This window comes from Pseudochaenichthys georgianus, unplaced genomic scaffold (genome assembly GCF_902827115.2).
Source record: "Pseudochaenichthys georgianus unplaced genomic scaffold, fPseGeo1.2 scaffold_200_arrow_ctg1, whole genome shotgun sequence".
In the NCBI taxonomy this organism is placed as follows: Eukaryota; Metazoa; Chordata; class Actinopteri; order Perciformes; family Channichthyidae; genus Pseudochaenichthys; species Pseudochaenichthys georgianus.
In genome coordinates, this window is record NW_027262720.1 from 103,119 (window position 1) to 115,227 (window position 12,109).

General features: G+C 41.9%; 2 protein-coding genes across 7 annotated transcripts in view; both read right to left on the minus strand.

The window, feature by feature from the left end:
* The window catches only part of LOC117441803 (protein NLRC3-like), a 110,498-nt gene that overhangs the window by 55,085 nt on the left and 43,304 nt on the right, over positions 1 to 12,109 (minus strand). The gene's annotated exons all lie outside the window — the stretch shown is intronic.
* The window catches only part of LOC139433322 (protein NLRC3-like), a 40,388-nt gene continuing 29,605 nt past the window's right edge, over positions 1,327 to 12,109 (minus strand). For 3 of the 4 annotated variants that reach the window (XM_071202281.1, XM_071202280.1, XM_071202279.1), the window contains one exon: positions 1,327 to 4,806. In XM_071202281.1, the coding sequence (XP_071058382.1) occupies positions 4,581 to 4,806 (226 nt within the window). In that variant the 3' untranslated portion in view covers positions 1,327 to 4,580. Of the gene's footprint in view, positions 4,807 to 10,975; positions 11,017 to 12,109 lie in introns of all 4 variants that reach the window. The other variant, XM_071202282.1, reaches the window with a different exon arrangement.

Below are 12,109 nucleotides of genomic sequence, written 5' to 3' on the forward strand. Positions count from 1 at the left end.
GCAGCGATGCAGTGGCAGTCACCGACTCAGGAAGGAGACACGGTCGAGCAGGAGCTTTGATGTCAAACACTGATGGTTTATTTGGAGCTTCGGCCGGAGGATTCACATCACAAGTCACAGCAGCCACGATCTGACTGCACGGGAGAGTTGCCACGTCAATTCTCAAGAGCTCTACCCCAGACCTGTGTGTTTAGCCAGTTCCCAGTTCCGAGATAAATAACAAGATAAATCATAACACCTCTGTCAGCTGACGCCAGCAGGCAGGAGCAGGGAGACAGAACACTGAGAGCACAGCAGCCAAGGCTACGAAGTGCGTGTGCTCAGTCAGGACAGAACTGATACACTGGGTCAAAGGTATGGGCCTTGGAAAATATTCCCCAACAAAGTTAACATTGTTTTCTTTCTCATTGTAATGACTCCAGAGATGGGAAAAGTACTCAGATCTTGTACTTCAGCAGAAGTACTCAGATCCTTTACTAGAGTAAAAGCAGAAGTACTCAGATCCTTTACTAGAGTAAAAGTAGAAGTACTCAGATCCTTTACTAGAGTAAAAGTAGAAGTACTCAGATCCTTTACTAGAGTAAAAGCAGAAGTACTCAGATCCTTTACTAGAGTAAAAGCAGAAGTACCAGAGTGTAGGAATACTCTGTTACAATAATTCAAAATGTTCCATGAGCACGAGTGTATGGTGTTCCACGTTGTCCATTAGTTGGAACAGGATTTTGGAACGATGACCTCTAAAGTGTTCCCCAGGCTGAAGAGGCCTAATGAGCACATGTACAAATGCTCACCTGACCAATGTATTGCGTGGGTTGTTTGATGTTGCTACTGATTAATGTTATTTTTAAAACACATCAAAATCAAATGTTTGACAATAAACGAATGTTTTCAAGAATCTGATGTGTACTTTATTTCCTGAAGTGTTAATGATTCACCCTAAAAGTGTTTGTTTGGTGAACATCAGCTAAAGAGCACTGACAGTGTGAACAATGACCATGGAGTACATGTTCTCTCAGTGTTGAATAATCAGCTCTGCAGTGACACTAAAAGACTGACTAAGAGTACATTTTAGGTTTACACTGCATGTGTTGGAAAGCACTCAAACAGTGTCAACAAAGTACCAGTTATAGTGTACATGTTGACTCCCAAAGTGTTCAAATCTAACTTTATTTGGAGTTTATATTTTACACTTTTGACAGTATCCATAATTACTCGTGACATATTGCATAGTTATGATATACCCCTGTTCTTTGGACACAATATACACAAGAACACCAAACTCTTGGACCTATATACACCCCGAACCTGGTGCTAAATAAATGTACATTTCAAGTTTAAATGCATTTTTATTGAATGTGAGTTTTACAAGTGATTTCCATTTAGGAGCAGTTGGGTTAAACACGATCACAAAGGGTTTAATACACGGAGAAATGTAGGAGAATTATAACCGATGAGTGAGGGGGTTCTTATAGAATGGAAACCAGCTCACGGGGTACACGAGACAAAAAAGGTTGGGAACTGTTGTAGTAAATGTATCATTAAGTCTAATTTAATTATAATTAAATACATTCTTTCATTGGTTTTAACCCAGTTTCAGTTTGATGTAAGCTACGGCTATCACTCCCACGCTTCTTCCCACAGACTGGCTTCCTTTTGTTATCATTCAACAGACCGAAGGTGCCACTGTGACCATTGTGAGGAACATTAATATCACTTAACCCCTGTCTAGCCACGAATATTCAACACCCTGTAACGTAGAATTTCATTGGCTGTTCACCCTCCCATCTTTTGCTCTTTCTTCCTGTATAAAGTCATTCTGTGTAACCTGGTCAGATGCTTGTGCTACATCAGTGGAACAGGTTATCTGGCCTTTCCAGCTGGAAATAGGATTGATTCTGTTAAATACTATAACTCTTTATTAAATAACACAACTTTGGTTTAAGCTTGAGTATTTGTTATTTTCTGACCAGAAGGTGATTAAGTGTGGAATTCCCACTACAGGAACCACGGCTTTAATAGACAAGGTGGTGGTGGGCAGCTCCATGGGGATGCTGCGGATATTCTCTCCAACGTCAACAAGACCAGCTGGAGGTCCAGCTGACGCCCTGCTGCTGGAGGTCCAGCTTAAAAACACCATCATCCAGGTGGAAGTGGGCACGTTTGTCTCGTAAGTAGACTGAAACTGGAGAAGGCCATCAAAGGGTTAACATAGATTGCCTTATGGTGGAATATAGGTTAATATACTGTATATGTCAGTGATGTATGGAGAGAGTCTACTGGTAAAATGTAAGTAAATGATGTGCTTACTATGGGGTGCTCTCCATGGAGGAGGGAAAAGGACATATATAAAAACAATAACAAAATGAAATGATTAATTACGGATATAGGAAACTAATTATAGAATAATTGTTGGTATAGATAAATGTACAGATTATAAGATTTTTTGTGAATAGCATCTTCTAGTATTTCTGTAATGTTATGTTGAAGGTGCTCTTCCGAGAGTTTCCTCAATAGAGTGCAGCAGTGACGCGTCCTAAAACCCGGAAGTAAACTCCTTCCGGTTCCCTCGACAAAACAGCAATGCAATCTCTCCATAGGGTTTTGGAAAATAGCTGGAAATCAGGTCTGTGGTTGAAACACATTGAAGAGACGGATCACGTTTTGTTCAGCCGGATAATCTCCACATGTCTATCCTACTTTTATCATTTTCTAATCATAAATCTAGTCGCAAGAAGCAAAATGCTAACGTTATGCTATAAAGGAACTACAGCAGGGTCGTTGCTTCAACGTCACGCCGACTCAAGATCCATATTCAAAACTACAGATTCTAAATGGTACGGGTTGAAGCGTTTGTTTGAACACTTTGCAGGAGGCAGGGACTTGCTTTGAAGCAGAACAGAAACTAACTTAGAGGAGTGTTTACGTGTTCGGCGTAATGACGTCCTCCACGACTTCTGTATTCCTATTCAGCCACTTGGTAACAACCATCGTTTTTCAGACACGTCAACTCTTCAGAAATCACCAGTGCGGTCACTGCTGATGGATTTAATGTCGTAGAACAAAACGTGATCCGTCTCTTCAATGCGTCTCACCTTATTTCGAGCTATTTTCCAAAATCCTGTGGAGAAATTGCATTGGTTTTTATCGAGGGAACCGGAAGTGGTCAAATCCTAACTTACTTCCGGGTTTTAGGACGCGTCTCTGTGGCACTCTATTAATAATACAGGATACTTGTATAGCGCTTTTCTAGAAACTCAAAGACGCTTGAGGCTAGTAACCTTCAAATAGCACAGCAACAATGGATCACTGAAGGACAAAGAAGAGGAGGATGAGAGAGGAAGAACCCGTGTGTTTCAACCGTCCCAAGTAACAAACATTAAAACAGGATATCAAACATTAAAGGTCACATGTCATGGCCATTTCTACTGATCATAATTCCATTGTTGAGGTCCACTAGAATAGATTTATACTGTGCAACTTTCCAAACTCACATTGGTTCCTCACAGCATCTCTGTAAAGTATGTGTATTCACTCTCTCCACTAAACGGCTCATTGCAGCTCTTGCCCCCCCCCTCCCTGTGAGCCCAGTGTGCTCCGATTGGTCGGGACCAGTCAGGACGTTGTGAATCGCACTGCGCTCCGTGGAGGTGTGGTTTCCTTGTTTAGCGATACACAGCGAAACACAGCCAAACTCACCCTGAGCACACACAAAGTCACAGCCGAAGTAAAAACAATAAGTGTGGCTTGATATTGAGTGAAAAAGGTTGATAGACGCTGTGAGAATGGGTCTGCAGAGAGAATTTCACCGCGATCCCAACTGTCTGTCATCAGCCTGCAGCCAGGGAGGAGAGATCAGCTGAGCTGCCTGCACTGAGTGTGTGAGGAAGTCCGTGGATTGGTCAATTTGGACCAATCAGTGGGGGCTTAACGTAACGGCTCCGCGGACGTAACGTAACGGCTCCACGGATTGGTCCATTTCGTTCCGGGGACCACATGACATCATGATGTCCCCGGAAGAATCAAATGGACAGTGACGTATCTCCAACGAGGCGTTTTGGGGAGGTATTTTCTGTGTTAGAGTTTTACTCCCTACAGGGTGTACTTTGAGGGTTTTGACTCTGCACACCATTTACATGCATAAAAACCTTCATAACACAAAAGGGGACGGGTACTAACCGGAAAAGCATGACATGTGACCTTTAAGGTAAAACAGGAAATCAAACATTATTCACAATTGTAAATGTATTGTCTCTGCCCAGGTGTTGGAGTTGGGTATTTGTTGTTGTCAGTCCCCTCAGGATTGAAAGCTTCATGCTGTCTCCGTCCTTATAGTCAGGTGTCAGCAAACACGATCAGCGAAATGTATGTAGGTATAAAAACATGAAAAAACCAACAAAAAATTCCTCTAAAACTAGATACATTAAAAACATGTGATAATAACAATAATATCATTCAGTGCTATTGCAGCACACTTTGTCTACAACAGCCTGCGAGACACTGACAAACCTCATGTTTCTTTCTTTGGTTTTGATTTTTGGAATATCTTCCTGCTGCTAGAAATGTTACTCACTGCAGTTTATTTAGACTAGGTTTATGAGAAAACAACATGTTAGAGCATGACTTAGTCTAGTGTAAGGTATTACCGGGAACATGGGTGAGAAATGGTGTGGATGAATGCAGTCGGGGTGATTAACGCAAAACAGTCTGACTGTTTTGAGGGACAGAAATGGAAGGAAACGAACCAAATGCAGGATTACAGGGCCGAATGCTATCTGTTGAGATGGTTGACAATATTCCCTCATGGACCTGGAAGATAAACAGGGAAAATACTCTTGTTATACAACCAACAATCACTTTAAACAGAGATCTCTTAGAAAAATACTAATAAAGTTACACAAAAGTTCAGTGTGATGTTCACAGAGATATTTATATTCTTCAACTTTCCCAGTGGTGGGTTTATTTATTTAAAATATATAATGTAACATTTCCTTATTCAAATGCCTCAAACGATTATCCTATGGTATTTAAACATTCTTTTTGAGTTGTGTTCATCCAATACCTGTTCTTTCACACAAGTGAAAAGCTACCATCAGGCTATAAAGGAACTATATCACAGTCACATGGTTTAACATCACAGCCAATGAGGAGATGAGTTTCTCCGTGATCAGCGTGATGACGTTATTATGAATTTAGCCACTCGTTAGAACCGCCTGTTTAAAGACACTCTTTGAGCTATATATTGCTTTACATTATTTAATAGATAAACATGTATTTCTTGCTGTTTTTGTGTATTATTTAGTGACGTTATGGAAGTGAGTTAAAGTAGTTTTTATGCCTTTATTTTGAAGGCATGTTTGGGCACTGGGTGATTAGAGCACCTGGTGTAATTGTATATATTGGAGACAGAGGCTGTTTCTCAATCGCGAGGATGCTTGCTTGGTAGCACATGTCTTCCGAGTCACTTGCTTCAGAAGCGAGGCAAGAATCCTTCCTGGCATTCGGAAAACGAAGAGTGGAACAGGCTAGCAAGTGTGCAGGTGGGTGTCAAACCTCCTTCAGACTATCGCTCCTGATATTCTACCGTTTCTCACCCATTTCATCAACACTTCTCTAACTTCTGGTCACATTCCAAACAGTCTCAAGGAGGCAAGAGTAAACCCTCTCCTAAAGAAACCCACTCTCAACCCGTCAGATGTTATAAACTACAGGCCTGTCTCTCTCCTCCCGTTCCTGTCTAAAACACTTGAACGCGCTGTCTTTAAACAACTCTCCTGTTATCTCCATCAGAACAACTTTCTGGATCCGCACCAGTCTGGTTTCAAGGCAGGTCACTCCACAGAAACTGCCCTCCTTGCTGTCACTGAGGAACTGCACACGGCTAAAGCAGCCTCCCTCTCCTCTGTCATCATTCTTTTGGACCTGTCTGCTGCATTCGACACAGTGAACCATCAGATCCTCCTTCACACTCTCCAAGAACTTGGAGTTTCAGGCTCTGCACTTTCCCTCCTCACCTCATACCTCAAAGACCGCACCGACAGGGTTATTTGGAGAGGGTCCGAGTCCGACCCTTGTCAATTAACTACAGGGGTCCCTCAGGGCTCTGTTCTTGGTCCCCTCCTCTTCTCCTTGTACACAAACTCGCTCGGATCAGTCATTAGCCTGCATGGTTTTTCATACCACTGCTACGCTGACGACACCCAATTAATTCTGTCCTTTCCCCGCTCAGAGACCCAGGTCGTCGCACGCATCTCTGCTTGTCTAGCTGACATCTCTCAGTGGATGTCTGATCATCACCTCAAGCTCAACCTTGACAAGACTGAACTGCTTTTCCTTCCGGGAAAAGATTGTCCCACTCTTGACCTAACAATCAACATTGGCACCTCCGTTGTTTCCCCGACTCAGACTGCAAGGAATCTGGGCGTGATCCTAGATAACAACCTGTCCTTCACTGCAAACATCGCTGCTACAACCCGCTGCTGCAGATACACGCTTTACAACATCAGGAGGATGCGTCCCCAGCTGACCCAGAAAGCGACGCAGGTTCTGGTCCAGGCTCTCCTCATCTCACGCCTAGACTACTGCAACTCCCTCCTGGCTGGTCTACCTGCATGTGCCATCCGACCTCTGCAGCTCATCCAGAATGCAGCTGCTCGTCTGGTCTTCAACCTTCCTAAATGTTCCCACACCACGCCGCTCCTCCGCTCCCTCCACTGGCTTCCGGTAACTGCTAGAATTCACTTCAAGACACTGGTACTTGCGTACCATGCTGCGAATGGATCTGGCCCTTCCTACATCCAGGACATGGTTAAACCGTACACCCCAGCACGTGCACTCCGCTCTGCATCAACCAAACGGCTCGCTGCACCATCGCTGCGAAGGGGACCCAAGTTCCCATCAGCAACAACACATGGGTTTGCTATCCTGGCTCCAAAATGGTGGAATGAGCTCCCCATTGACATCAGGACGGCAGAAAGCTTACACACCTTCCGGCGCAGACTGAAAACTCATCTCTTTCGACTCCACTTCGAGCGATAGAACTATTAACAAAGCACTTATATACTAATAAAGGGTTGGCTTATCTAAAGCCAGTTGAGTAGCACTTGAAATGTTTTTGCTCTATGAAACCTGATGTACTTATATGATTCTGTTTTCTTCAAGTTTGTATTTTGTTGGTCGAACGCACTTATTGTAAGTCGCTTTGGATAAAAGCGTCAGCTAAATGCAATGTAATGTAATGTAATGAGAGGCCCCGCCTTACATTTTCTGCCACAGATTTGGGGAAATTGGTCCGTGCGCAAAGCATTGTGGGGATTTTAAGGACGCGAAGTCTACCCATGTGCAGGCTCGAAATTACCCCCAAACCAAGGACGCGGCCTCGGTGGAATTCCAAGTATGCTGGAGATTGGAACAGTCCTTCGGCGGCACTCGATGACGTAGCATCCTTGAAATATTGGCTTGGAAGCCAGAGATTGAGAAACGGCCAGAGCACTAGTAGGCACATGTTTTTTAACCAGGAAAACCACAAAAAAGGGCTGAAGGAAAGGAATCGATATGAAAGCTGTTCGTTGTGCTTTTGTATATGATATTGGACCATAGAAATAAATGCACAAACGGAGATTCTTGTCTGGACTTGGATCATTGCCGTGCGTAAGATTCTTTAGCGACTGTGTTATTTTAAGTTAATGATCCGTTTTATTTCTATATGATTTCTGCCGCTACAGTCTCAAAATTCAGAAGTGTGGTATTTATTAGATATAAGTATGTCTAAAGTTAAAATGTCTTAAAATGTTGTTAATCACATTATTTCAGGCGTCAAACCAAATACACATTTGACTTTAAAGTGCTCCTATCATGCTATTTCTATAGGCATATATTATGGGTCTCAGATATATACAAATATATCACTTGTATAACACTCTGCCCCTCCATATGAGGTCGGCCCAGACACTAGGGCAGGGGTACTCAAATACAAATCTTAAAGGTCCAAAATAAATGTTTCAATAAGACAAAGGTCCGTTTATTACGGTCATTCAAACTTTTAAACAATTGCAACAAGATTCTTAACACAAGGTTGCAAAAACAAAAATAATCTGTATGCAGCAGTTTTCATTGTTATTGTGTCTGTGCTTGACCCCTCAGAGTCGCAGTGTAAGAGCTGCACAGTTATGAATAAAGGCAGCTGCACTCTTTTTCATTCAGCATTCCCATTATTGCTTTATAAATGTCTTGCCCCCTTGTGTGTCCACTGAGGTTCGTCAGGCCCAACACATCTTCAACAAACTCCCCCTTTGCCTCATCATAAAAACTCACAAACACCAGCAACTGAGCATTGTCAGCGGTGTCAGTGGACTCATCCACAGCTAAGGAAATGCACTGTGCATTTTTTATTCCATCACAAAGCTGATTAATCAAATCACCAGCCAGTATGTATGTTCTTCTGGTTGCTGTGGAATCTGAGAGGGGGATTTGCTTGATTTGACCTGTTATTTACTCTTTTTGCTTGCCTTCAACATGGTCTCCATCACTTCAGTCATTCATTCTTTTATACTTCAGTTATTATCCAGTGGAAAGTCCTTACCTACTGGCCTAGTTAAATCAAAGTGGTTACTTTTTTTTGGCTGGGCAGTGTAGTTTTACACACCGTCTTATTTGACTTTCTCAGGACTTAAAACTGTTTTTTGGGGGCAGACCCCCTCAAAGAAAAAAATATATTTACACACGTAAGGTCATCATCTTAATAGTTTTGTAAGCTCATACGTGAGCAGAGCATCAAGTTAACGTGTATTACAGCTGAATGCGGCGATTACCATTTTTTTCAGCAAAACGCCTCACAAACGTATTAAGATCAACAGCTTTAGTGCGTTTTGATTCAATGCTGAGTACAGCCAAACTGACAGTCTCTTCTCTGTCAGTGTAGACCCCAAATACCTCATTCCTTCAGTGCTTGGGTCCGAATGCTTCTCGTTTTGCACCGTCCCGTTCAAATGAAATCGCCGCCAATCATATCTCCACCCTCGCGCCAGGACCGGGGGAGGGGTTACATGACGTGCATCTTGTGCTGCATTCACTTGCACTCGGACATTAGAGACTTTCTCTCATAAATGTCCGATGAGCGCTGTTTGCAGTCTATGGACATAGCGGATCATTTTTGACTCGTTGCGTTGTGGCGATGTCTCGCAGATAACACAGATAATACATATGAAAAGTATAATTTGCTCAGAGTCCAGAGACAGTTGTGGTTCGGTCCGGATCCGGACCGGAGTCCGTACTTTGAGGATGCCTGCACTAGGGGTTTTTAAATCTACACTAAAGACACACTTCTTCTCTCTGGCCTTCTAGTCAGAGCGGAGCACGACACCTGACTATTCCCTGTGTTTTTGTTTTTTATATTTCTGTTGTCAATAATTGTCTTTTATTGTGATTCTAGTAATGTGTTTTTATTACATGTAGAGCACTTTGGCTCGACCAAAATCGCTTTTAAATGTGCTATATAAATAAAACTTGATTTGTTTTTGATTTGATATAAAAACATGTCTATGAAGGGTTTTGTTCAAACAGATCATGCATTTTAGACATCCCTCATATCCCTCTATTCCAGCCCTGTTAGAGAAACAAGGATTTTGGGTCCTTAGCTTAAAAAAAAAAAGAGGAGGAGGAGGAGGCGGCGGAGCTAATGCCTACTCAGAATTCTACCGGAGATAAAGTTAAATCCTGCCGTGATTAAACGCCATCCTGTTATAAATCACATCAAGGATTGTTTCTGAAACAGTATGGAGCTCAAATGCTTTTTCTCTCTCAGGTTTATCACAAGGTGAGTTCCTTTCTTTATTTCCTGCTTTTTAAACACATGTGCTCTCGAGTACAGGTTAGCTCTGAGTGTTAGCGATGCTTGCTAATGTAAACAAAGACCATATTACGTCCAAAACATGTCAGGCATTGTTTCTGATAGCAACTTTCTGTGGGTCCACCATCCGAAATTACGTAATATCGGCAGCAAATCTGTATCAGCTCGTTGTACCTGCGTTTTTAAAAGAGTTGGGTACGGAAGAAAAGAGAAAGGGTTTTATTTTCGGACACTGCGTGAGTCTCCTGGCATACTGGGGACACATATTTATGTATAAAAGACATCAAAAAGTGCATTTTGCACTATAGGTCCCCTTTAAGACAAAGGAAGAGGAAGTGCAGAAATGCTCAGTCATTTCAGGGTTTTAGGATTTGTTCCTGTGGTCGCTCGCTGCCATCAGTGTGTGCCATCATTCGATTCAATCACTATATTTATTTCCACTTTTCAAGGGTTGTTTGTGGGACAGTATCAGACCTAAACGCAGTTCTTGAGCAAAACATTTACATCTGTTAAACTGTCAGTGGAAACAAATGTTTTAAGTTTTATCGGTTTATTTTAACAATGTGATCGCATGATTCCTTCAGGTATTATTGCAGATCTGATGTAAGCTAGCTAGCTAACCTTGTCCTTTCAGATATACTGACAAAACACTTATATAAAAATATGAAACAGACTTATATATATATATATAATGTTGACAAACTGTTTTATATCTTTATAATATCGACACTTTTTAGTGCCCGCGTTTCAGTTTTGTTTTAAGCTTCTTGCAGCATTTTCTTTTTACAGCGTTTCCTTAATGTAGGGCTTTTAGTGAACGCTGCGCATGTTTCTTCAAGTTGGTAAATATTTTCTAAATGCTGTGCATGTGTTATCAAGTTGAAGATGTTTCTTCATTTGCATGTGTTTTGGCAAATTTGTGTTTTTATATTGCATTGTATTTTAAGCTTCAGCGCCTTTCGCCTAATGTAAGTGTTTTTGGGCCGTTGTAGCAGGTTAGTCCCCGTTAGCCACTGTTAGACATAAACATGAGGCACAGATTTCATCAAGTGGTACATAAATATATATTACCTAAGATTTTATTGCATGTAAGATAGTTTGATGAATGGAGGGTATGGGTTCGGTACTCACAGTTCTTCTGTATCTTGGCTCTGATTGTCTCTCCATTGATCCTGCAGGAATGAACACAATCCAACAGTTTTAGATCAAGTTAAAATAATAGTTTGTTCTTTGAGTTAAGGGGAGTTAAGATTTTTTTTTTTTTATTTAAAAGAAAAAATCTCAGTACACCGTCGCCGTGATAAGTATGTTTAATTAATTGTGTTAATATGCCTAGATTGCCTACTCTCAAAGTCATGTACACATCAGTACACCAAGCCCACCGTTACGAACCTTGGTATTAAAATGGACCGTGAACTCAAACTTGAGAGTCAGATTAAGTCGGTGGTAAAAACGAGCTTTTATCACCTGAGGCAGCTAGCGAAAGTAAAACCTTTTCTCTCCAGACAGCAGTTTGAGACAGTAATCCATGCCTTTGTCACCACCCGGCTGGACTACTGTAACTCTCTCTACATGGGGGTCAGTGGGTCCTCGCTCGCACGACTGCAGCGGGTGCAAAATGCTGCAGCAAGGCTCTTAACTGGCACACGGAAGTTTCACCACATTTCCCCTGTTTTAGCTTCTCTCCACTGGCTGCCAATTTATTTTAGGATCCATTTTAAAATTCTTTTATTTACTTTTAAATCCCTAAATGGCATGACCCCACCATACCTTACTGAGCTGATACAGCACTACACGCCGAACCGCCCTCTCAGGTCAGCAGACCAACTGCTCCTGAATGTGCCTAAAACAAGGTCAAAGCTCAGAGGGGACCGTTGCTTCTCTGTAGCGGCTCCCAAACTGTGGAACGCTCTGCCCCTGGAGATCAGACAGGCCTCCACACTGCCTGCTTTTAAATCGCTTCTTAAAACCCACCTCTTCTCCTTAGCGTTTTAACATTTGGCGTTTCAACATCTTTTAGAGTGTTGCTTTTTTGCATTTAAATAGTTTTTTGTTTTTACTTGTACTTGTTTTATGGTGTGTGAGCTGAGCTGTGTTTTATCTATTTGCCTGTACAGCACTTTGGTCTGGAGGTTTAAAGTGCTTTATAAATAAAGTTGTATTGTATTGTATGTATTATATTATTGAGTCAATAATATAATACATTAACCGTGCTTTACCTGAACCTCATCATGACACAAGAGAGGACGGCAGGATTGTAATTTC